At 40.1% G+C, this 25,229-nt stretch overlaps 1 protein-coding gene across 2 annotated transcripts; it reads right to left on the bottom strand.

The window, feature by feature from the left end:
• Positions 1-3,723: 3,723 nt before the first annotated feature.
• Positions 3,724-24,630, bottom strand: LOC130928072 (zinc finger protein OZF-like). 2 transcript variants are annotated; one of them, XM_057854294.1, is made up of 3 exons: positions 24,209-24,630; positions 18,216-18,314; positions 3,724-8,205 (listed from the first exon to the last, which is right to left on the bottom strand). In XM_057854294.1, exons 1-3 carry the CDS (start codon positions 24,342-24,344, stop codon positions 6,989-6,991), a joined length of 1,452 nt encoding a protein of 483 aa, XP_057710277.1. In that variant the 5' UTR covers positions 24,345-24,630; the 3' UTR covers positions 3,724-6,988. The 2 variants fall into 2 exon arrangements, with proteins under 2 accessions (XP_057710277.1, XP_057710278.1); XM_057854295.1 differs by lacking the exon at positions 18,216-18,314.
• Positions 24,631-25,229: the final 599 nt, after the last annotated feature.

Genomic DNA, 25,229 nt, shown 5'->3' with positions numbered 1-25,229 from the left:
GCCAAAAAAGAATCTATTTGTTCATGGTTGTCTATGTTTGGTTTATAGATCTATGTAGTAATTTTGAAAGCATAGTTTGATTTTGTTTTGTTCAAATTCTATTTGGGTATTTAAAGGATTTCTAATTTTGTATATCGTCCTCTCTGCTTGTTGTTTCCGTAATTTATAAGAAAGCAATTTCAAAGACCTTCCACCAGCTTCGTAATGTTGTTGTTTTGCAAATATAATTTTCTTTTGTACATCCACAGTGTTAATATCATCTATTTCCTTTTTCAAGTTTTGTATTTCAATCTTTGTTTCAGTTTTCAATGATCCAAAATGCTCTTGTTGGAGTTTTAAAAATGTTTCCTCTAAGGCTGCTAATTTGTAATAATAAGGCCTCTTATAACTGCTTTAAGTGCATCCCATAAGGTACCAGGGGAGAGCTCATCATTATCATTAAATTCAAGGAATTCTTTAATTGATTCAATTGATTTATCATTGCTATTTGAGCAATTCAAGATGTTATTGTTCATTCTCCAGAGAGTAAATCTTTTCTCACTTTTAAGACAGACAATAACAGAAACTGTGTTATGGTCTTAAATTGTGGAGGTTCCAATTTCACAACTTTTCTCTGATGTTAAATCTTTTAAACATAAAAATATAGTCCAATCGAGAGTATACGTTATGAGGGTGGGAGAAGTGGGTATGTTTTCGTGGGTTATTCTCTCTCCATATGTCTACTACACCTATCTCTTCCATGAGGAGTGCCATCTTCCTTCTAATCATTTTATGGTCACCTTTGCCGTTTGAGGTGTCAAGTGAAGTGTTTAACACAATGTTAAAATCTCCACCACATATTAATGTACCTTGACTTTTTTCTCATTATTAACTCCAGAGTATAGTTGTAAAAAGTCCAATCACTGCGGGGAGGGATGTACACATTGAATAATGTTATCAGGTTACCCGCGATTTTCCCAATTATCATTACATATCTACCTTCTCTATCTTTATACTCTGATATATGTTCATAATTTAAAGCCCCAGGTATCAGGGTCGAAACACCTCTTCTTCGTCCTGAGCTATATGAGGAGTAAAAAACATGTTTAAAACCCATTTTGTTCAGCTTTAAATGTTCCTCGTCTGTCAGGTGTGTTTCTTGTATAAAAGCTATTTCCACTTTCTTTTTTCAGTTTAGATAGTGTTTTCCACCTTTTTACTGGACTATGTAAACCACTGATATTAATAGAGACAAGTTTCAGATGTTTGCCATACATATTTTCACATATACAATAACGCTAATCGGTTCCCTGCTCCTCAAAATCAACAACAAACTCAGAACACACGACAAAATTAACATTCGAAAATAACAAAAAATGAAACACATACCAAATCAAAGGCGACTTCCAAACGTTGGGTGTGTATTGATATACCGTTAAGTTGCGGGGGGAGTCCCTCTCTTTCAAGGGAGGCCCCTGGGGTCCGTACTCACTTATCAGAGCCAGTCCGACTGTAGTGGCACGCGTAGAAGGGGGAAAACGAGCGGAACATCCCAGGTGAGGAAATATCAAAAATTTCTCAAACAACAGAAGGAAAAACTTGTTTAGCCATTCTCAGTTCAGCACATGCTGGTGCCTCGGAAGGTGTGGGGGTGGATTAGATTACATCGGTGCGCCGAAATTCCTTCAGCCTCTCTCTAATGGTCCCCGGCCTCGAAACTTCGTCGTGGCGCGGTGCACCTACTTTCTCCCACGCAGATTGTGTCATCCTTTTTGTAGAGGAGGTCAATGGTCCCGCGTCGATCACTCCTCTTTTTTTCAGATCAGCGACGGCCTCCCAAGGATCTCCGTAGGTCACACGAACAGTGTCGAGGTGAACGCAAAGCCGTGCCGGGTGAAGAGATGGAAGCGCATGTTCTTTTCCTTCAGGGCTTTTCTGACTGGCGTGAAGGCCTTTCTCTTCGCCATTATGTCGGCAGTAAAGTCCTGTTCAAAGAAGATGCGCCTTTCTTTGTAGCAGATATCTTTTTTTGTTCCATGCGGAACAGAGCACAAGCTCTTTCATCCTGAACTCCAGAAAGCATAGTACCACCAATCTCGGGTTGGCCTCCTGTGGTGATTTTGGGCCAAGTGAATGGTGGCATCGCTGTAACCCCAATGGCATGTCCGGGAGATCAAGTTCGGTCTTAATGAAACACTCGATGAATTCCATGATGTCATTGCCTTCCGAACCTTCCATCATGCCATGAATTCGGATATTATTCCTCCTCATACGTGCCTCCAAATCGTTGACCCGGTCCTGAACCCGCTCTTGTTGCTCCAGAGTGTGGGTGAGTGCTTCTCTCAACTCCCCACCAAGGGCCTCCATTTCCGAAACTCTCCGTTCGGCGTCCTCAACCCTGTTACTCATGTCTTTCAGGTCAGTGTTAAGAGTACAGAGTTTCTCATTGATATCTTCTCTGAAGTGAGCGAGATCTTTCGTAATTTTTCCGGTGGCTTCGTTGATGTTTTCTGACATCGGCGCGAATCTCTTTGATTTCGGCAATTATGCTAATCTTTACAGCCTCCATGCTTGCCGTCTGGGTTAGCTCGGTAGCTTCTGCAGCGTGTTCGTCGCCCTCACATGAGGATAAAACATCCTCCTCAGCGTTCGTTCGCATGAGGTCTTCCTCTTCTCTTCATTATTCCCCCCTTAGAACTGTTTTAAACACTTAAATCAACCTTCGCGGTGTTTCTTTTTAAGGGGGGATAAGACCACCTGGGAGCTGCTGTTTTATGCTGCCGCTCGCTTGTCCGCCATAACGGAAGTCACCTGGTCTGTTTTCATGCGCGTAATATCCACGTGTGGGAAATGTCTTGACCGCAACAACCGTTCCAAGTCGTCCTCCATGTTGTCCTGCTGCAACTTCCAAAACTCTAACTGACCTGGAGGCACAATTAGCTTCCAAGATTTTTTTGGGGTGTGTGTGTGCTTTGATGTTATCTTTTTTTTCTTCCCCAAGATTTTTTTTTTATTGCTTCGATATAAAAATGTTTTTTATTGCTTTGACTTCAAATTTTTGAAGTCAAAGCAAAAAATCTTTCGTGTCCCTTAAAGGGTATGAAAACACTAAGGGGCTGTGAGATATCAATAGAACCGTTATGTGGCAAGATAACAAATATTAACAAAGTTAACAAAAAATAAGTCGCATTCATGAGCAATTATCGAAAATAGATCGAAAATTACGAACATTTCCGAAATTATTCCGGAAACAGCTGAATGGGGCGGAGATGTCATAACAAGGAAACAAAAGGTCAAGGCAGTTGCCATCGTTGTTTATCAACGAGAGAGTTGCGTTCGTGTTTTATCAAAAAAATCGCTAAAATGGTTTATACCTGTCATGCTATGTGGTTTACAAATAGCCATTTGTCGCAATGTAGTACCCATGAGTTCCCGAACGCGAGAAAAAGAGCTGGACTACGCAGACAATGAGTAAAGTTCGTCCGTGCTAAGAGGGCTAATTTTGCAGACCCAGCCTCCGGCACGGTTTTGTGTGGTGCGCATTTTACACCTGAAAGCTATTCGAACTATGGACAAATGAAATCAGGTTTTGCTAAGAAATTGCTGATGAAAGCAGCCACCATACACACGCAGCCACTTCATCAAGAAAAGAGGACGACTGGCTCTGATGAGACCACCCCAGGCTAACCAAAGGAGCGGAGCAGCCAAGCTCGAAATGGCCAGAGTGAGTACTATTTATTAATAAAAACATATCACGAATTGGATTTAGGACTGGACACATGGTAAATGGTGTTATACTTATATTGCGCTTTTCCACCTTATCAAGGCGCTCAAAGCGCTTTACACTATCTCGCCATTCACCTACTGGTGACACAGCACCAGGAGCAACGTGGGGTTCAGTATCTTGCTCAAGGATACTTAGGTGAGTTCATCAGGGTGAAGAATCGAACCCACAACCTCTGGGTTGGGGGACAACTACTCTACCACTGAGCCACGCCACCCCCACACATGGATAAATTATCGCTCGTAAAATATATAGAACAAATCCTCTAATCCAGTTCATATTTGTGTCAGTTGGCAGAGCGAAAACCGATGATAGCACATTAAATGATAATAATAATTCAATACATTATTTTGTGGTCACGGTGTATCAGCTTCACAAAAAGAAATGCAAAACAAACCATTCGGTGTTGCTGTTGCCGCCGGTGTTTCATCAGTGTGATTGCTCCCCTCAATAATCCTTTCATTACGCTGCAATGGCTTTCGTTTGGGCTCAAATTGATAACCCGAAACACCAAAGAAAGGTTCATAACTCTCCTCGTCACCATTAGAAGAATGTTCGTTACGTCGGATTCGTCGCTGCAACTAGAAACAAAATTGTCCGCCATCGTCGCCGCCATTCAGTACTAAGCACTGAGCCGGTTGTTTCCCTATAGTGACGTCACGCACACAATATGCTAGATTTCCGGCATCTTGGGGGTGGGTCCTTTTAGCTTGACAATCGATCTACCGTATTTTTCGGACTACAAGTCGCTCCTGAGTATAAGTCGATCCAGCCATAAAATGCCCAACGAAGAGAAAAAAAACATGTACAAGTCGCACCGGAGTATAAGTCGAATTTTTGGGGGAAATTTACTTGATAAAATCCAACACATAGAACAGACATGTCATCTTGAAAGGCAATTTAATATAAAAATATAATATAGAACAACATGCTAAATAAATGTACAGTGCATGAACAACGAAATGTGAATATACTGTCCTACGCTACGGCTCGGTCCTGGCTATACAGCGAACTCCCAAAAGACAATGCTGGATGTCCGTATAATTTGCTGAATCAATTTGGTCCTCGATAGAAAACAGGTTCGCATCAACGTAAATAAATGATAATTAGGTACTATTAGTAATAAGTAACAGGTTAGCATGCGTTCGCTATCATTAGCACATCGTTCAAACAACCACAGAACTGGCTCTAAGTGTCCGATCGCGGGTGGAAAACACACAACAACAACAGAAAAGATGATACACGCAGGCGTTGCCTCTGTAGAGATGATTTAAAAGCATAAACAATGAAAGTAGGTTCGCAGCCGTCTATTCTCTCTGGCTAACTCGCCCACTCACTCACTCAGAGCTACGTAGCTGTCCATCTTCTTCTGGCGTGTGAGCACTCTTCTTCACGTAAACAAGTGCGAGTGTGCCCTCACGTGGGCGTGAAAGCGCCACAAACTAAATGCATCCATTTCAAGATAAAAAAGTCAATAATACAATTGAACATGCGAACGTGGCCATAGCTAAAAAAAAAGAGTTATTCAGATAACTATAGAATAAGAACATGCTAACAACTTTACAAAACCATCGGTGTCACTGCAAAACACCAAAATAACGTGAAATTATATCATGTGTTAATAAATCCACACATAAGTCACTCCTGAGTATAAGTCGCACCCCCAGCCAAAATATGAAAAAAAAAAAAAAAACGCGACTTACAGTCCGAAAAATACGGTAATTTCTATCATTTTCTTGGTGTTGCTATGTGTGTAATTACACGAAGTGGCATGATATGAATTCAAAAGGCATGCGTTGATGGATAAATGATGGAATATTAGCATTTCCCCAGGTGTTGTCATACCCTTTAAAGGGCACTTTTTTTTTTAACGTCAACGTCATTTTCCCTCTTTTTTTTTTCTTCTTCTTCCAGGTCCCATTCGGGGCTCCGTAATTCTATACTATACTTATAATAAAAGTTCATGTAGATGAAGTTGTGCTGAAACAAAAAAAAATGTTTAACAAACAAAATCACAAAATAAATAAATCTATAAATACCTTTTTTTTTTTTTTTTCTATTCTAAATCAGAAGTTGTAAGCAGTTACTCACAATTTCTTTTCAACGAATACTAGGATAAAAGATGAAAAGTACATTTAAATGCAGTGGACTGAATTAAAAAAATAAAAATAAAAATAAACAAGTGACAATATATTCTAATTTTCCATATTTATTTGATGACAGTACTTTGAATGAATTTGGATTTTTTGGGGGGAATTTGGGGTCTGCTGTTTCAAAAATGTTTTAAAATCAGGGGTTCAATCCCAGGCTCCGGCCTTCCTGTGTGGAGATGGCATGTTCCCCTCGTGCCTGTGTGGGTTTTCTCCGAGAACTCCAGTTTCCTCCCACATCTCAAAAACATGCGTGGTAGGCTGATTGAACACTCTAAATTGTCCGTAGGTATGAATGTGTGCGTGAATGGTTGTATGTCCCCTTGTGCCCTGCGACTGGCTGGCAACCCGTTCAGGGTGTACCCTGCCTACTGCCCGTAGTCAGCTGGGATAGGCTCCATCTCCTCCTCAACCCTCGTGAGGAAAAGCGGCATGGAAAACGAATAAATGTTTCAAATATTAAATGTGAAAAGTGTAGTTTGAAAGGGGCAGTACGTTATAAATGACGCAACTTTTGTAATAAAACGGCGAGCCGTATAATATGGATCTAATATGGATCTAACACAGACGAGGAAGTTTGTGGAGAATTTATTACAAAAAAAAACCAAGGGAGCACGCCAGAACACGTGAGGAAAAAATACAAACAAAAAGAGGCACGAACCGAGTCGGCGAGAGAACCAAGGGAAAGGCGTCGATGGCCAGAAAAGGCCAAAAACAAAGTAAACAAGTCAAGTAAAACAAAGAAAGCAAAAGTCCGACACTCGCACACACAGGAGTCTTTAAATAATGAGCGCTCCTAACGTGACAGAGATGTGCTGAACAGCCCTGCCCATGCAGCTGAATCATGCACAGGAAAGAAAAGAAAAACAACTGAGAAGGCACACAGACATGACAAACTTGAGAGCGTGCAATCAGCTGAGGTTTAGGCAATAAGGTGGATGTACATCATACAACAATTGGACAAAGCAAGGCACCAAAAGTGCCAATCCTCAATAGGATTCATGGAAGTTTTACGGAAAACAATCGTCATGTGTGCAAAATCTGATGAAGCCAGCATGGAGGACATGCAAAACAGTCATTGGCCTTTGCTTATCACACCAACACACACGTGTCTCTTCATCCCTTCCTTCCGAGGGAATTTTTTACCACAAACTGAGCAGGAAAAAGGTTTTTCACCAGTGTGGGTTCTTGTGTGTCTTTTTAAGTGTTTCTTCTGAGCGAATCTTTGATCACAAACTGAGCAGGAAAAAGGTTTTTCGCCAGTGTGGATTCTTGTGTGTTGTTTTAGGTTTCCCTTCTCAGAGAATCTCTGGCCGCAAACGGAGCAGGAAAAAGGTTTTTCGCCAGTGTGGGTTCTTGTGTGTTTTCTTAAGTTTCCCTCCTGAACAAAACCTTTTCCACAAACAGAGCAGGAAAAAGACTTTTCACCAGTGTGGATTCTTGTGTGGAATATCAAGTTGCTGTAGTGCCAGAATTTTTGATCACAAATTGAGCATGCAAAAGGTTTTTCGCCAGTGTGGGTTCTTGTGTGTTCTTTTAAATGTTGCTTCCAAGCAAATGTTTGATCACAAACCGAGCAGAAAAAAGGTTTTTCGCCAGTGTGGGTTCTTGTGTGTTCTTTTAATTGTTGCTTCCAAGCAAATCTTTGATCACAAACTGAGCAGAAAAAAGGTTTTTCACCAGTGTGGGTTCTTGTGTGTCGTCTTAAGGATCGCTTGTGACTGAATGTTTGATCACAAATTGAGCACGTAAAAGGTTTTTCGCCAGTGTGGGTTCTTTCGTGTTGTTTCAAGGTTTGCTTTTGAGTGAATCTTTGATGACAAACTGAGCAGACAAACGGTTTTTCACCAGTGTGGCTCTTCATATGCGTCCGACAAGTATACTTATTAGCAAAGGTTTTCCCACACTGAGAGCATTTGCATAGTTTGTCGTCACCGTGAGATGTCTTATGACCATCATCATTGTAAGGTGAGTGTGACGTGGCGCTATCTCTGTCTGATGGAGCGATGTCAATGTCTGCTTGCAATCCTTCTGTTGAGCTGCTGCCGCTTGGAGGCTCCGGCCCTCTGCTTGCCTCACTCGGACCATCTTCACTCTTCAAGGGCTCACCAGTCAATCTGGTGATATGCTCCTCCTCCTCTTTACCAGATGGCAGCTCCTCCTCCTCCTTTTTGATTGGAAGCTGCTTCTGTTGACAGGGCTCTGGGTCCTCCTCCTCTTTGATTTGAGGGAGCTCAACATCCTCTTTTACGTCAGGAGATTCTGGCTCAGCACCAAGATATTTTTTTAATCCTGCAAGACAAGAAAACCATTGATATATTTTATGGACCACCACCGTGTCATCGACCAGTCTTTTCTTTGTGCAAACTTGGAGAAGACGAGTACAGTGATCCCTCACGACTTTGCGGTTCACGTTGCGTGGATTCAGTGCATTGTGGGGTTTCAAAAAATATTCATCAAAGAATAAAAGTGAAAAAAATTCATTTTGAGACACAAGAGACATTGTTTCGCATACGGATGCGACCAAAAATTCGGCGTTGAATGATATAATTGATGTTATAATTTTGTCCAGGAATGCTCAACGAAGTGAGAACAACAATCACCCAATCTCATCTACGTCTTATCTACAGCGTGCAGAATCCATTTTTAGAGATTCCGTTGGTTTCTCTGACTTGATTTTGCAGTTTTAACTTCGTCAACACACTGCTAACTTCAACCGCAACTGATTTTTTTTTCTAAACCGGAAGTACGAGGCAGACATTGTCCAAGATGCCGTCGCCCATATTTTACTCAGGAAACTTGTCTAAAGTTTTTTTTGGGTTTTTTTGTGTGTAAATATTGGTTCAGAATTGGCTGAGGAATTCCGGACCAGGACCCTGATCAATACTATAAAAGAAAAAATAGACAAACACTTCAAGCACTGTCAAAATATCCAAAAATGTAAATTGTTGTATAAGGGTCTGATCACAATGTAATGACATTTACTGACAATTTTTGTTGCTGTTCTTGTAGAATTGGTGTATGTATATTGAGAATTATTATTGATGAGCCAACTCTGCTGGTCTAGTTGGTTGTCTATTGGTTTAGTTGTTTTTGTGATTTTGTTTTTTTTCTTGCCTGTCTCTTCATTGTCTGGACTTAAAAAGGACAGAAGTATCCCACGAAATTAAATTAGTTTTTCTTTTCACACTCCCTGTCGAGGGCAAATTTTTCTGAGTGTTATATACTCATATATTTACTTGCATACATTATGTAGCATTATGTAACCTTTTATTCTTAGTTAAAGCAATCATGCACTCACATTCTGGTTAGTTTTAACATTTATCATTTGGTGTCGTAAAAGTAAGCCCTGTCATCTTATTCCTTTGAAGAACACAAAGGTGTAACATGATCCCCCTAAGTCTACTCAAGTCTTTGATAATCAAATAAGGGGAAGTCACAAATGACCCCCAGAACTGTTGACCAATGGTTTGAATGATTAAAGTAAACGCCCACTAGATTGTAAAATGTGAGGTATATAATGGAGTCAGATTCTCAAATGTGTGTGCACCCTGAGACTCTCAGTATTTGTATGCCGACTCCCATTTTTATGAAAGCCTCCAGAACAGAAAACGAGTACGAGGTCGAGAGCCAATGCCAACATGAGTTATATTGTATTTTGGTTTCTTTGTGCATGCGGGAAATAAAAAGCTTCATCATCATCAAAAGGATATTTCGATTCTTGGTGAGAGCATATCGATAACCTTTTGGGCTACAAAGTATCACAATATATCTTTCGCTTTTTTGATATATTTTCACTAGAGGTGCACAATAATTATCAGTCCAATAATAGGAATTATGACGTCATCCCAATAAGTCCGATAACATTATTAATAGGCCCGATAATATATAATACTTTTGGCACTGTGTCTGTGGATTGGGATGTGTGCGTTTGTTTCCACTCCCGTTTTGCCAGTATGCAAAGTTTTGTTACTGTTCTATAGGCCATATTTTTCCATCACTGAATGATAAACCTTACTATAGCATTTAGCAAATATTAGCATTTTACTGTGTTACGTTCTTGAGAGGCCTTTTGGTTACTGATCGGCTTGCTGTCCTATGATTGCCAGCTTAAAGCAGTAGTGTGAACTAATTTCTTCACATGCCAAATAGGGTCACAAATAAAGTAATTAAACATTGTCCACCAAATAAAGTATGAAAAAATAATTTATATGTTGTATATTTGACAAAATAATCGCGTTTCTGAAGTTTGAGCCTGAAAACGGACGAACCCGGAAGTGATACGTCACACCGAGAACAGTGATGGCAGCGCTCCATACGGCCGCCATACAAAGCCCTTCAAACAATGATTCAAACAGCGATATAAGCGATAGACCGAGCGCAAGGGAGGAGATCCAAGTTTTTGAAGAGTTGGAGGAAGAAGAGGAGCTTGGAATTTTATGTTGGATCTAACATGTATTTGCCAGACGCTAATCAATGTGCCTAGACTACCTGACATGGAATGGAGACAAGACCCATCGAGATTACAAGATTGGTAAGATATAGGCTGTTATTATTTTCGTGATTTGAAGATGCAGGCATTTGCACATAATGTTATGTTTTTGTCTATCTGATGACATTTTGGCAGATCCGGCAGCTCTTGTGCATATTAAATAATAATATAAAAACGTTGGGGGGAAAGAAGGAGGTGAGTCGTCGATGGCTTTCTCCACTTTATTGTGGCAACAATAAGAAAACAAAATAATAGCGGACTGCCGCCACATTCGACTGCGAAGTTTTGCTTCTCGCCGATCTCCTCCTCGCCTCCCACTCCAGCGTCTCTTAAACGGATTGTGCATAGCGTCCTGTTATGAGCTTTTTGTTTACAAATGTATCGAACACACGATGTGCTGACAACCTTGTCTCTTTATTAACACATGGAGCAGTTCTTATGGAAAAGTTAGAACACAGCTCGGCACAGCTCTCGGCAGGAATTGGCGTCTAATGGCGTGAGGAAATGTAGTTTTTTCACACAAGCGAACAGATTACAAAGCACCACTTCAGTGTTGTCCCGAGACTACATTTCCCATGATTCACTGCGTGACCTGCGCGCTCGCTGATTCGCTGCGAGATTGACTAAATGCCAACACGCTAAACCAACACGCTATTTGTCAGCTGTCACCTGTCAGCGGCTCTCATAAAACACAAACTAGAAGTTCTAGGTGTGACGTCATTTCCGAAGATTGCCGAAGAAAAGCTTTTTCGTTGTCAAGGGCGTTGGTATGGGTTAAACAAAGAATCTGGAAGGGTTGCGTTAAAAAAAATAATGAAAATATGCTTATAATTGTTTAGCCATTGATACTATTCAAAAACATGGTTGGCCAACCTTAGTTTAAAGTTCCCCTTTAAGAAAGTTGTTTTGTGGACAAAGACCACAAGGTCAAAAGAGGCCCAAAGCCTGAATGTTAACCGTGGCAAAAACACAAGAATGTGCAACATTTTACTGAAACATTTTTCTAATAGAAATAAAAAATCCTCCTTTTTAAAAGGACATCTGAGCTGGTAGCACTCAAAAATATATTTTTTAAAAAAGATAAATACTGTCAAATACAACAGAACAGTGCATAGTGCAAAATTAACAATTATTTTGCAGAAAAATAAGCATGTTTGCTTTTTCAGGTAGGATACGTGCTCTTTATTGACTTGTGTCCAGCAGTGTCTCCAGCAGTGGAGAACACAGAAGTAGCATGACGTAACTCGTGCTGGTTGGAATTGATAAGAAAATTGTTAGATAGACTGCCAAACGATTCCATGGAACTGAAACACATGGATCCGGTTTTCTATCGGAACCGGTTCTCGATTCCCATCGCTAGTCAGGCATTCCCCTACATACTGTACAAGAGATTGTGGCGCACCGCCACACCAAAATAAAAGCCAATGCAATGCAAATGAGATATTCTATTATTATTAAAAAAAAAAAAAAAAAAATTAAGGCCGTTTCAAACTAGCGGTAGCCGAGAGTAAAGAATTCATCGGCAACCTATTCATTGTGTATCGTAATGTCCGTATATGCGGGGCCCCCTTAGGAGACGATCGGACTGGGGAGCTGTGACGCAGGGGGAAGCGAATACGAAGAATGGCAGGGAGAACAGGCAAGATAGCGAGAAATGGCGGTCGCATGTCAAGGCAGCCCGCTGATATTTTGTTATTGTTTTTCTTTATCATTGTTACCAAAATAAAGTGGGTAAGCCAATACCGACTTCTCTCTTTCTTCCCCGTATTACAGTAGTTTGGATCGGACTTTTCGGCGAAAGTGAGCGGTGGACGGCCGTCTTAGATGGAAGGCCAAGTTTAAATGAATTTGCGCAGAGAGGCAGGGAGCGCCGCTGTGCTAACTTCGACGACGAGGGGCAGCCGTACTTTTTACAGGCTGTTTTGGCGGAAGGATATACACAATCACGGCTGATGAAACTTTGGTAAATGTGCTTTTTTTAAGTTTTGCGAGCTCTCTGGGACACTCGAAAAATGACTCTTACACCACTCCCTGCTAAGTTAATGGTACCTCGATGTGCATTTGTGAGGAAATGTAGTTTACGAAAAAAAAAAACCTTCACTTTATCACCGAACCTAATAAACCTCTTTACACGGCCATTAGAATTTCCCCCCACTCCTTGAAATGGGTCAGTTGACAGGACTCGTATTGTTGTGGTAATGTCGTACGTATTAAGGCCAAATAAAAGGAAAGAGAAGGACTACGACGGCGGTCTGCAACCCGCGGCTTTTTAGCGCTTCCCTACCGGCTCCCTGGAGCTTTTTCAAATATTTTTGAAAATGGAAAAAGATGGGGGAGGGAAATATATTTTTTGTTTTGAGACGTTTTCTGTTGGAAGACAAACATGACATAAGCATTCTTTCAATTCATTAATATTGTAATGAAGTTAAACTTGAGGGGGCACCAGACAACAGAGTAGTCACGTGGTACGTCATTCTCTACAGGATCCACTGCAGGGAAAACACATTTAATCATTAAGGCTAATTATGTATTTGTAGCCAACTTAGTCATTTTGATAGAAGGCTAATATAGCTAATATCGATACATATACCCGGTGTTGCTTTCATTATAAGGCTTACACAACGCTTTTAATTTTTTTGCGGCTCCAGACATACTATATCAGTTTGGGGTTTTTTTTTGGTCAAATATGGCTCTTTCAACATTTTGGGTTGCCGACCCCTGGGTCACTATACGAGGTGTAAGTCGTACTATTGCTACGAGAAAAAAAGTCGGATTATTATGTAGAGTAACGTAATCAGCTACGCATTTTACGTTCATGTACCGTAGCTGAAAGCTACATTAGCCTGGCTAATGAAATACAGTGCCTTGCAAAAGTATTCGGCCCCCTTCAATCTTGCAACCTTTCGCCACATTTCAGGCTTCAAACATAAAGATATGAAATTTAATTTTTTTTGTCAAGAATCAACAACAAGTGGGACACAATCGTGAAGTGGAACAACATTTATTGGATAATTCAAACTTTTTTAACAAATAAAAAACTGAAAAGTGGGGCGTGCAATATTATTCGGCCCCTTTACTTTCAGTGCAGCAAACTCACTCCAGAAGTTCAGTGAGGATCTCTGAATGATCCAGTGTTGTCCTAAATGACCGATGATGATAAATAGAATCCACCTGTGTGTAATTAAGTCTCCGTATAAATGCACCTGCTCTGTGATAGTCTCAGGGTTCTGTTTAAAGTGCAGAGAGCATTATGAAAACCAAGGAACACACCCGGCAGGTCCGAGATACTGTTGTGGAGAAGTTTAAAGCCGGATTTGGATACAAAAAGATTTCCCAAGCTTTAAACATCTCAAGGAGCACTGTGCAAGCCATCATATTGAAATGGAAGGAGCATCAGACCACTGCAAATCTACCAAGACCCGGCCGTCCTTCCAAAACTGATCAGAGATGCAGCCAAGAGGCCCATGATCACTCTGGATGAACTGCAGAGATCTACAGCTGAGGTGGGAGAGTCTGTCCATAGGACAACAGTCAGTCGTACACTGCACAAATCTGGCCTTGGAAGAGTGGCAAGAAGAAAGCCATTTCTCAAAGATATCCATAAAAAGTCTCATTTAAAGTTTGCCACAAGCCACCTGGGAGACACACCAAAAATGTGGAAGAAGGTGCTCTGGTCAGATGAAACCAAAATAGAACTTTTTGGCCACAATGCAAAACGATATGTTTGGCGTAAAAGCAACACAGCTCATCACCCTGAACACACCATCCCCACTGTCAAACATGTTGGTGGCAGCATCATGGTTTGGGCCTGCTTTTCTTCAGCAGGGACAGGGAAGATGGTTAAAATTGACTGGAAGATGGATGCAGCCAAATACAGGAACATTCTGGAAGAAAACCCGTTGGTATCTGCACAAGACCTGAGACTGGGACGGAGATTTATCTTCCAACAGGACAATGATCCAAAACATAAAGCCAAATCTACAATCGAATGGTTGAAAAATAAACGTATCCAGGTGTTAGAATGGCCAAGTCAAAGTCCAGACCTGAATCCAATCGAGAATCTGTGGAAAGAGCTGAAGACTGCTGTTCACAAACACTCTCCATCCAACCTCACTGAGCTCGAGCTGTTTTGCAAGGAAGAATGGGCAAGAATGTCAGTCTCTCGATGTGCAAAACTGATAGAAACATACCCCAAGCGACTTGCAGCTGTAATTGGAGCAAAAGGTGGCGCTACAAAGTATTAACACAAGGGGGCCGAATAATATTGCACGCCCCACTTTTCAGTTTTTTATTTGTTAAAAAAGTTTAAATTATCCAATAAATTTTGTTCCACTTCACGATTGTGTCCCACTTGTTGTTGATTCTTGACAAAAAATTAAAATTTTATATCTTTATGTTTGAAGCCTGAAATGTGGCCAAAGGTTGCAAGGTTCAAGGGGGCCGAATACTTTTGCAAGGCATTGTATTTCAAATATATCTTCGTTATGGTTCTTCTTGGGTGAAAAAACATGAAAAAAAAAAATTCACTGTGCCTCGACATGGTGAGGCTGTCCGACTCCGATGCAGCCCACCACCACAGTTTCAAAATATCCTATGGGAAACCCTGCTAGTTTTAAATTAACCGTTAGTTGTTAAAATATCTCCCGTTATTTCATTAGTTACTTTCTGTCTACCTTCGACATGTGAAAGTTTTAAAACTGTTTCATCATTTAAAGATAGATTCACGCAAGATTTTGCTGATTTAGGAGTATTTAAAATAAAAAGTTAATGAGGTTCGCTACAACAGAGCCTTCCTGAGAATTCTACTGCTTTAAGATGGCGGCTGTTTACTAACCGGCGAGTCTGTCATTTCGCATCTAGTTCTCTATACATGTGCTAACGCCACCAAGTCTGTCATTTCGCATCTAGTTCGATATACATGTGATATCTACTGTAGCATTATGTGGGCGTAGTTTGTAGCAACGTGGGCGAAGTTTGTAGCAACTGGGCGTTGTATGTAGCGGCTGTCAGCTTTTTTTATCTAGCGGCATGACTTGTGGCGAATGCTTACTCTCTGTCCATTCCTTTTTGCGTCCCGAAGACCGCGCTGTATTTTAGTTCCGCTTTACTTAGCATATTGCACAGCTATTAAGAAAGCAAATCCACTATAGACCCCACTCCGGTGACGTCACAACCACGCCTCCGCGCCATAATGTCCGTCAGCTCGTCGTGTTTACGCATTACCGTTACGTAAATTCCTCCTATTATGGCGTGTTTTTCTGCTCGTTAACATTAATAATCAAAATGGTGAAGGCGTGTGTGGCGGTTGGTTGCAGTAACAGAGAAGATAGGCGGAGAGACTTGAAGTTCTACCGTATTCCGAGAGACCCGGAGAGGAGAGCGAAATGGACTGCTGCAATTCGACGAGAAAACTGGGCACCAAACGATCACCACATATTATGTAGTTGTCATTTTATATCTGGTAAGATGCATTTAATATCTATTTAGAGGGTTTTGGGCTGACAACCACAATTAAGATCATTACGAGGCTAATCGCCGACAACATACAGTTTCAAATTCAAGATGCTTATTTCTTCCACCATCATTATTTTTTGAATAATATTTAGCTGGTAACAAGTGAAAGAAGCTGGCCTCGTCTACGGCTCATCAGTTAAACAGGGGGCCAGATTTGGTGTGGTAAAAATGTGGGGGGCTACCTTGGCTGATTTACGTAGAACAATATATTTAAACAAATTTTAGCAAGCCCTTCTGTGTGTCACAATTGCTTTATTATTATTTCTTTTTTTAATTCATAATTTCAACAATCTCGCCTTTGTGGCTTTCTCTTTCGACACTCGGGCTCTTGCGAAATACAGCTGCTGTGTAGGCATGTGCCGGTATGAGATTTTGACGGTAGGATAACCATGAGCAAAAATACTGCGGTTTCACGGTATCATGGTATTGCAATTATAGCTCCCCAAAATTTTGAGATGTATGGGTTAAAAAAAACTTTTTTCCCATTGAACAGGATTTTTTTTTTCAAAACCATAGTTGCAAATTGGAACATGAATATAGTGTTAAAATAAATAAATTATCAATAAAAAAATATTTGAAATAAAATTAAAATAAATATAACTTATAGACTATACTCACAGCCACAGCTCAAGTTGCACAAGATTACAGCAAGAACAAAATAATTTCTATAAAGTAAAAACACTTCTGAATAAAAAATTTTAAAATTTATACTGCATGACTTTTTTTTGAGGGTGGAAAAGCTTAAGTGAAGTTTCACCATTTTCAGCCACTGTGTCAACTCTAGTCTACATGATGTCATGTCTTTGTGTTAAAAAGAACATAAGGAATTCATAAGTTAGGTAAAAATGTATAAGTTAGTTAAAATGTCAATATTGTTGTGGAAAGGTTTCATCTAAAAAAAAAAAATAAATAAAAAAATAAAAACACATTGGGAGTGAGACCTCACCTTGATCCAGCGAACGTGGATTTGTGCTTAGGGCAAGATCATTGTTCGCAATTAGCGATCTTTGATGCTATCACTTTTTCCCCTTCATTCAAGCGAATCAAGCTTGTTTTCTCACTCTGCGGCTGTAACACTCAACGTAGGTTGCTCTCCCAGCTAAGCCTAGGCTAACATTCATCTTTGTAAGCTTTTACTTAGTTTGTATATTGAATTTGAAAGGAAAATGTGTGTTTTGTTTTTGGCGAACTTTTTCCATGGTGCTAATCTGTGGAAGCTACTCACATGGAAAAATCTAATTGTACAACATTTTAAATGTATTCATTTTGTATATTAAACTTACCACGATTTGAGAGCTCAACTAAATTGAAGAACAGTACGCCTCATGTTTGCAGTAATTGTTTTTGGGTTAGCTGGCTGTGTAGCCGATAGCGTCACTCTCACACACAGCAACAAACGGGAGGGGGTGAGCGCTGCTGCGCCAAGCCGCTTCTGGCTGCATTTTTGACACAAGAAAAATAGCGAATACCGTCCTACGGTCTGACGGAAAATTTTAGTGGTTTTGAAACCGCGACGTTTTCACACCACGGTAAACCGTGAAACCGGTAACCGGCACATGCCTACTGCTGTGAAATTAAACTAGCTTCAAGTTGCTTTCGTTTCTCGCTGCGTATCTTCCCTGTAATGTTGTACATGTCAGCATGTCTTGTTTGGTAATATCGCGCCACATCGAACTCTTTGAAAACAGCGACTGTCTCTTTGCAAATGAGGCAGACACAGTTGTTGAGTATTTTATTGAAGAAATAGTCCAATATCCACTTATCCTTGAAGCGTCGGCCATCGCGGTCAACTTTTTATTTTTTTTATTGATTGTCGCCATTTTAGAAAATTGGAAGTAAAGGGTCACACGGGGTAATGTTGCTTAGAGTGCTGCTCTTCAAGTTTTTCAAAGTTTCGTGAGAATGGGCTGGGTTTCAGATATCAGGATAGCAGATGTCAGGCAGAGACGGCGAAGACAACGGGTCGAAAAATATCGATTTAGGCATCAAATATGGATCTGGCGAATGGATCGACCGAAGCTTTTCCACATATCGCCTTTTATGCAACACATCCAATGAGTTCACAGCGTCTGAAAGCACCAGGGCTTCCATGAATTGCACTATAAATTGCACGATAAATTGAGACCATTGAGAATACGGACACAAAATGACGGACAATATGGCGGCACAATACAGCGATACGTCATTGTGTGACGTTGGTGAGTGGGGTCTATATTAGACTGAAAGACATTTTCGTACTTGTGAGAAGGATTTCTTTCTCAACTAAACAAAAAAAAAAAACAATTCTTGGGATGACCTTGAATGTGAACGGACTTTTCCTCCACCTTGAAGCATTGCGACTCTTCCTCCTCCCCTTTGACGCATGAAGACTGGAGGGCTTGGCTGACATATAAATCTGCAAGACCACAAACAAATCTTACTTCTTCATTGGCAAACTTGTGTCCCCAAAGTTGTTTTCTGTTGGAGAAAAGTCCTCCCTGCCCATTTTTTTGTTTATTCATGTTTTATTGTCATCCAATCCAAGACAAATAAATCCAAAGTGCTTGACATTACATTAAAATCAGGAAGACATCAACATAAAAGTCTCATATAATACATTAAAAAGGAATAAAAGCATAAAAGAGCCCAGGCCTAACCCTGTTGCAGGGTTGTTGCACTATTTTAAAAGTTAAATTGAAAATTTTTTAAGACCTTCAAAATATAATTTAATTTTGAGTTTAATCTACGGAAAGTGAAAATAAATCTCAACAGGGTTCTCAACTCTAACCCATTGAGCCCAAGGCTGCAACAACTAATTGATGAATAAATCTGTTGCAGGGTTATTTATGTATATATATTTTAAAAGTCATACTGAATTATTTTTAAGACCTTCAAAATATAATTGAAGACCAAAACGTGCTAAATATTATTTTAAAAATAATGATGGCGGAAGAAATAAACATCTTGAATTTGAAACTGTATGTTGTCGGCAATTAGCCTCGCAATGATCTTAATTGTGGTTGTCAGCCCAAAACCCGCTAAGTATATATTAAATGCATCTTACCAGGTATAAAATGACTACTACATAGTCTGTGGTGATCGTTTGGTGCCCAGTTTTCTCGTCGAATTGCAGCAGTCCATCTTGCTCTCCTCTTTGGGTCTCTCGGAATACGGTAGAACTTCAAGTCCAACCGCCACACATGCCTTCACAATTTTGATTATTAATGTTAAAGAGCAGAAAAACACGCCGAAATAGGAGGCATGTACGTAGCGGTAATATGTAAACACGACGAGCTGACGGACAATATGGCGGCTCCAGTCAGTGGGGCGGAGTTGTAACGTCATGTGATTGGGGTCTATACCATTCCAGCGTCAGTCAAGGAAGGGTGTGGCGCACCACCTCACCATAATAAAAGCCGCCACGTCTTGCAAGTCTGATGTTTTTTTCTGCATTTAAAAGATACATTTTAATTCATCAATTTTAATTTGTATAATTTAACATGACATCAATCTGAATATATTTAGCTCATTATTTATGCACTATTTGCCAGAAGTTGTCTGAAATAGCACATCAAATACAAATTGTTCCTTTACACTTTTCATTTTAAAAATCATCATTCCCATTAACCACGAAAAACGAGAGATAACTGTCCACTGTGGTCATGGTGAGTCATCCAATGATCCAAAGTCCTTCCAAACAGCTATTCAAGTCATCTAGTGAATTTTTTTTTAAACTATATTAGATATTTTTAATATCGCAATGTATCGCAAACCCCCAAAAATCGCAGCAATAGTTTTTTCCAATATCGTTCAGGCCTATTGTATAGACCCCAAATCACGTGACGTCAAAGCTCCGCCCCCCTGACTGGTGCCGCCATATTGTCCGTCAGCTCATTGTGTTTACATATTACCGCTACGTACATTCCTTCCATTACTGCTTGTTTTTCTGCTTGTCCAAGGAATCACCGCCTAGTAAACGAACCCAAAAACCTTCCTGACAATCGATAACATTGATTACCGTATTTTTCGGACTACAAGTCGCTCCTGAGTATAAGTCGATCCAGCCATAAAATGCCCAACGAAGAGAAAAAAACCTTACAAGTCGCACCGGAGTATAAGTCGAATTTTTGGGGGAAATTTACTTGATAAAATCCAACACATAGAACAGACATGTCATCTTGAAAGGCAATTTAATATAAAAATACAATAGAGAACAACATGCTAAATAAATATACAGTGTACAGTGCATGAACAACGAAATGTGAATATACTGTCCTACGCTACAGCTCGGTCCTGGCTGTACAGCGAACTCCCAAAAGACAATGCTGGACGTCCGTATAATTTGCTGAATCAATTTGGTCCTCGATAGAAAACAGGTTCGCATCAACGTAAATAAATGATAATTAGGTACTATTAGTAATAAGTAACAGGTTAGCATGCGTTCGCTATCATTAGCACATCGTTCAAACAACCACACAACTGGCTCTAAGTGTCCGATCGCGGGTGGAAAACACACAACAACAACAGAAAAGATGATACATGCAGGCGTTGCCTCTGTAGAGATGATTTAAAAGCATAAACAATGAAAGTAGGTTCGCATCCGTCTATTCTCTCTAGCTAACTCACTCACTCAGAGCTACGTAGCTGTCAGTCTTCTTCTGGCGTGTCACGTAAACAAGTGCGAGTGCGCCCTCACGTGGGCGTGAAAGCGCCACAAACTAAATGCATCCATTTCAAGATAAAAAAAGTCAATAATACAATTGAACATACACTGCCATAGGCAGAACGCGAATGTGGCCATAGCTATAAAGAGTTATTCAGATAACTATAGCATAAGAACATGCTAACAACTTTACAAAACCATCAGTGTCACTGCAAAACACCAAAATAAGATGTGAAATTATATCATAATGTGTTAATAATTCCACACATAAGTCGCTCCTGAGTATAAGTCGCACCCCCAGCCAAAATATGAAAAAAACCGCGACTTATAGTCCGAAAAATACGGTAATCAAAATGGTGAGGGCATGTGTGGCGGTTGGTTGCAGTAACAGAGAAGATAAACGGTCATTTTAGTAGTTTCTGTGTGCCCATTGTTGAAAGGGCAAATCTCGAAAGCAGCACAGTTTGTTTATCTCTGTCCATGATGCGTTTGTGTCGACAGCCGTTAGACAGCGGTGAAAACATCAATATGATGCCAACACGATCGCAGACATCATCAGATGGAGACTACGAAGCTCGTTGCCACGGTCGCGTAGCAAGAAGGTGAGCGCAACAACAGGTGTTGTAACGAAAAATAGCCGCCCTGCGTGAAATGTCCCCCCTGACGGGAGCGCCCACACGGAAACGACTTTCTTGTACCGTGAATATGTATTATTTTACTCTGCTTAAACTAATAAATGTCATACCTGTGTGATTGTCATTGGGATATGGTCGTGAAAACCTGTAGACTAATACATTTATGTTCAAAGATGGTTATGTGACCCAGTCCACGATTTGTTACTAAAATACAGTATTAATATTTTGTGTAATTATTTAAAACTGATCTTACAGTCGTAAATCCATTACTGTAATGCGTCCATGAAAACATTTGATGTTTTCACGTCAATAAAGCGTTATAAATAAGCGCTCCCGTCAGAGGGGACATTTCACGCGGGGCAGATATTTATCGGCACACACCGGCCCGTTGTCAATCAAGTTTCATTTTATAACCGTGACAACGGTGACGCTCTGCTGACCAAATGTCGGTTTGTATGCAGGCCGGTGCCGATTTTGGGTACCCGACTCCTCATCGTGACATAAACTGGAGTATGATTGGAAATTTTGTGGTCTCAGGATGGGCTCTGACGCACGGGATGGGAGGAAACATCGGTTTGGGCATCAAATATGGATCTGGCGACTGGATCGACTGAAGCTTTTCCAAATAATGGCTTTTATGCAACTCATCCAATGAGTTTACAGCGTCTGAAAGCACCAGGACTTCCATGATTTGCAAGTGAATCCACCTTTAGAAACTACGATCAATGACAATACGGACTAGGCCTGAACGATATTGGAAAAAACTATCATTGCGATTTTTGGGGGGCTTGCAATATATTGCGATATTATATTGCGATATTAAAACTAGAAGAATTTTCACCACATACCCTGAATAGCCATTTTTGGGATAGGCCTGAACGACTGGAAAGAATTAACATTTAACAGGTGATCCCCGGTTCGCGACACACGTAATTTTGCCCACATAAGGCTGTAAGTTGTGTCCGCTAATATATGTTTGTGTATGCATTTGTAACTAAGTTTACAGCTACAGTTTCTGGAGTTCCGTGTGGGCGATTGTCTACGAGAATTGTAAATACGTTAGCTTTCGTAGCTCGATGACTTTTTTTTTTAGCCAAATTAGGCTAATTTAATCTACTACATTTCCATATTGAGCAAACTAGATGGATGTTTGAACACCAATTATTCTCAAGTGTTTTATTGTTAAAGTGTGTGTTGTTTTGAACATAAGTGTACATATGTGTGTCACAGTTTTACAAATTGTCCAAAGTGGAGGAAGTAAAAAGCTTCAAAAAGCACAATTGCCTTATTTGCGGTCTGTAAAGCCGAATAACTTCACGTTTAATGAGGACAGAACACGTCATATTAATGTAGTAAATTAGATTATGAGATATTGTGAGGAACAATAAGGTACTGTTTATGCAACAAACAAACAAAAAAAACGAGATAAAATCGCGGGCGAGACTGGCGTCGTAAAGTCGAAATCGCGCAATTCGAGTACGTCAAAAACCGGGGACTACCTGTATATATTTAAAATTACAAACAAGATCCTTTTAACCTGATTCCGTTCATTTGAAAAATGGAGCAATTGGCCTGATTTCCGATCATGTGATCAGATCAGGGACGTGATCAGATCAGGGACATTCCTAATTTACATCATGCCGTTTATCCAGTCTTGCTGTATATAAAAGGGACGCAGAATCTGCACACTTGCTGCTTTTATGAAGTATAACAAAAGTTAACATTAAAAAAAAAAAAAAAAAATCAATTGCACATTCTGCGATGTGACTATTGCGCATCCGCACATTGCGATGGCGATGTTCAAACGATATATTGTGCAGGCTTAATACGGACACACAATGACGGACAATATGGCGGCACAATACAGCGATCACGTGATTGTGTGACAGTGATTGGGGTCTACAGCGCCTTTCCACATTTCAAGGCCCTCAAAGCGCTTTACACTATCTCACCATCCACCTACTGATGACACAGCACTATAGGAGCAACGTGGTGTTCAGTATTTTGCTCAAAGAAACTTAGACGAGTTCATCAGGGTGGAGAATCGAACCCATAATCTCTGCGTTGGGGGACAACTGCTCTACCATATTTTTTTACCGGGAAAAGAGCCAGAAGTGGAGCCTACAACAAAGTAAATTCTGCATAATATGAGGCTAAAAGCTAGCAAACGAGGCAACAAAACCGAATGCATTGAGAGCATCATGCCTGCGACCAAGTCCAGTTTTATGAAAGGCCGCTGTTAAAAAAAAAAAAAAGCTTCCGCGTATGGAGAGCTACTTTTTCACTGCACTTAATGTTCGTTTTCAGCCCCTTCGTGTTTATTTCATATTTATTGTCATTTTCTGCCAGACACTGCCCAACAGGTGTTGTGCCGAAAAATCTCTCCTCCGCGTGAAATGCCCCCCCTGAAGGGAGCGCTTATTTATGACGCTTTATTGAGATGAAAACATCAAATGTTTTCATGGTTGCATTACAGTAATGCATTTACGACTGTAAAATCAGTTTTAGATAAATAAATGACACATAAATCTTGTACTGCGAATATGTATTATTTTACTCTGCCTGAACTAATAAATCTTGTACTGTGAATATGTATTATTTTTACTCTGCTTAAACTAATAAATGTCATACCTGAGGGATTCTCATTCGGATATGGTCGTGAAAACCTGTAGACTAATACATTATCTTTAAAGATGGTTATGTGGCCCAGTCCACGATTTGTTAACAAAATACAGTACTAGGTACTAGTATTTTGTGTAATTTATTCATTTATTTATCCCTGATTTTACAGTCGTAAATCCATTACTGTAATGCGTCCATGAAAACATTTGATGTTTTCACCTCAATAAAGCGTCATAAAAGAGCGCTCCCTTCAGGAGGGGCATTTCACGCGGAGGAGGAGACTTTTCGGCACAACACCTGTTCCAGGAAAACAAGGCCCACTTCACACTGGTCCGTGGAGCAAAATAGGTTGGGGACCACTGATGTACAATATACGAATCATGAACCAACCTTCGAGTCTGCGAAGAACCACCTTTGCGTGCATTATTTTGCAATCAGTCGAATCATGGTGACGTCGGGGCTCCTGTTTTACTCCACAAAGTTCCTCTTCGAACTTTTCTGCAGCCGGTGTAGTTCTCGCGAACATATTTCTCACTTAATTTCTGAACGCTTGACGACGTTCCTTACAGCTTTGTTAGCGGTTAGCCGGCTAGGATAGGCTAAAGTAGCCGACAAAACGTCAACGAGTGCCCAGACTTGAAGACTGATGTTTGAGTCCGTAATGTGGCTAATGCTGGACACGTCGTCGAGACTTAGATTTAGTTAAGTGGCTGAAATCTAGGGGGAAAAAATACGTGCACAAAGAAAAAACTGCTCCACCTTGGCCAGGCTTTTCCATTTCCGACCAGGATTGCATGATGGGAAAGACTCCAGCCCAATCACACCGTAAAACCCGCCCATTTCAATAATAAAAACAAAAACAGCCCAAATTACAACTTCTCTTTCAAAATAAAAATATTTCTCTTATACAACTCAATCTATATTTTGACATGATAGGAGAAAAAAATCATCAGTGAGATCGTAGCGTTATCATTTCTCCTATAAGGATCATGGGTGTCATGTCATGACGTCCGATTTGTTTTGCGCACCTGCCGACAGCTTTACGGTAATTCCAAGTTTTTGTTGTTGTTTTTTTTGTTTTTTTTAATTGAACACAACAAAACATACAAATAACAAATAATACGAAACAACTAGTTCACATAGAATATAACCATCTCAACATATTTACACCATAAGACATACAAAAAAATAGTAAATAAATATAAATAATACTTCAAGAGGAAATTAAGTACTAAACAATTTCGCATGAGCTTCTATAGTAGACTTGCATTTATTATTTTGTATCATGTTAAGTGATGTGAAATATGATTCAAATTCAACCAAAAAAATCTTAAAGTTCGGATTTACCTTTTGAAAATTAGATTTATGAAATTTCCCTAGCAATATATAAAGATTTAATATAGTAAATATT

This window comes from Corythoichthys intestinalis, chromosome 13 (genome assembly GCF_030265065.1).
Source record: "Corythoichthys intestinalis isolate RoL2023-P3 chromosome 13, ASM3026506v1, whole genome shotgun sequence".
In the NCBI taxonomy this organism is placed as follows: domain Eukaryota; kingdom Metazoa; phylum Chordata; class Actinopteri; order Syngnathiformes; family Syngnathidae; genus Corythoichthys; species Corythoichthys intestinalis.
This window is presented reverse-complemented; position numbering and strand designations above follow the sequence as displayed.

Coding starts and splice junctions, on each gene's coding strand:
- LOC130928072 (XM_057854294.1), bottom strand. CDS start 24,344: ATGTTCGCGAGAACTACACCGGCTGCAGAAAAGTTCGAAGAGGAACTT. Junction 18,315..24,208: donor GGTTCTTCGCAGACTCGAAG/GTTGGTTCATGA, acceptor GTGGTCTTGCAG/ATTTATATGTCAGCCAAGCC. Junction 8,206..18,215: donor AAAGTCCGTTCACATTCAAG/GTCATCCCAAGA, acceptor CTTGTCTTGCAG/GATTAAAAAAATATCTTGGT.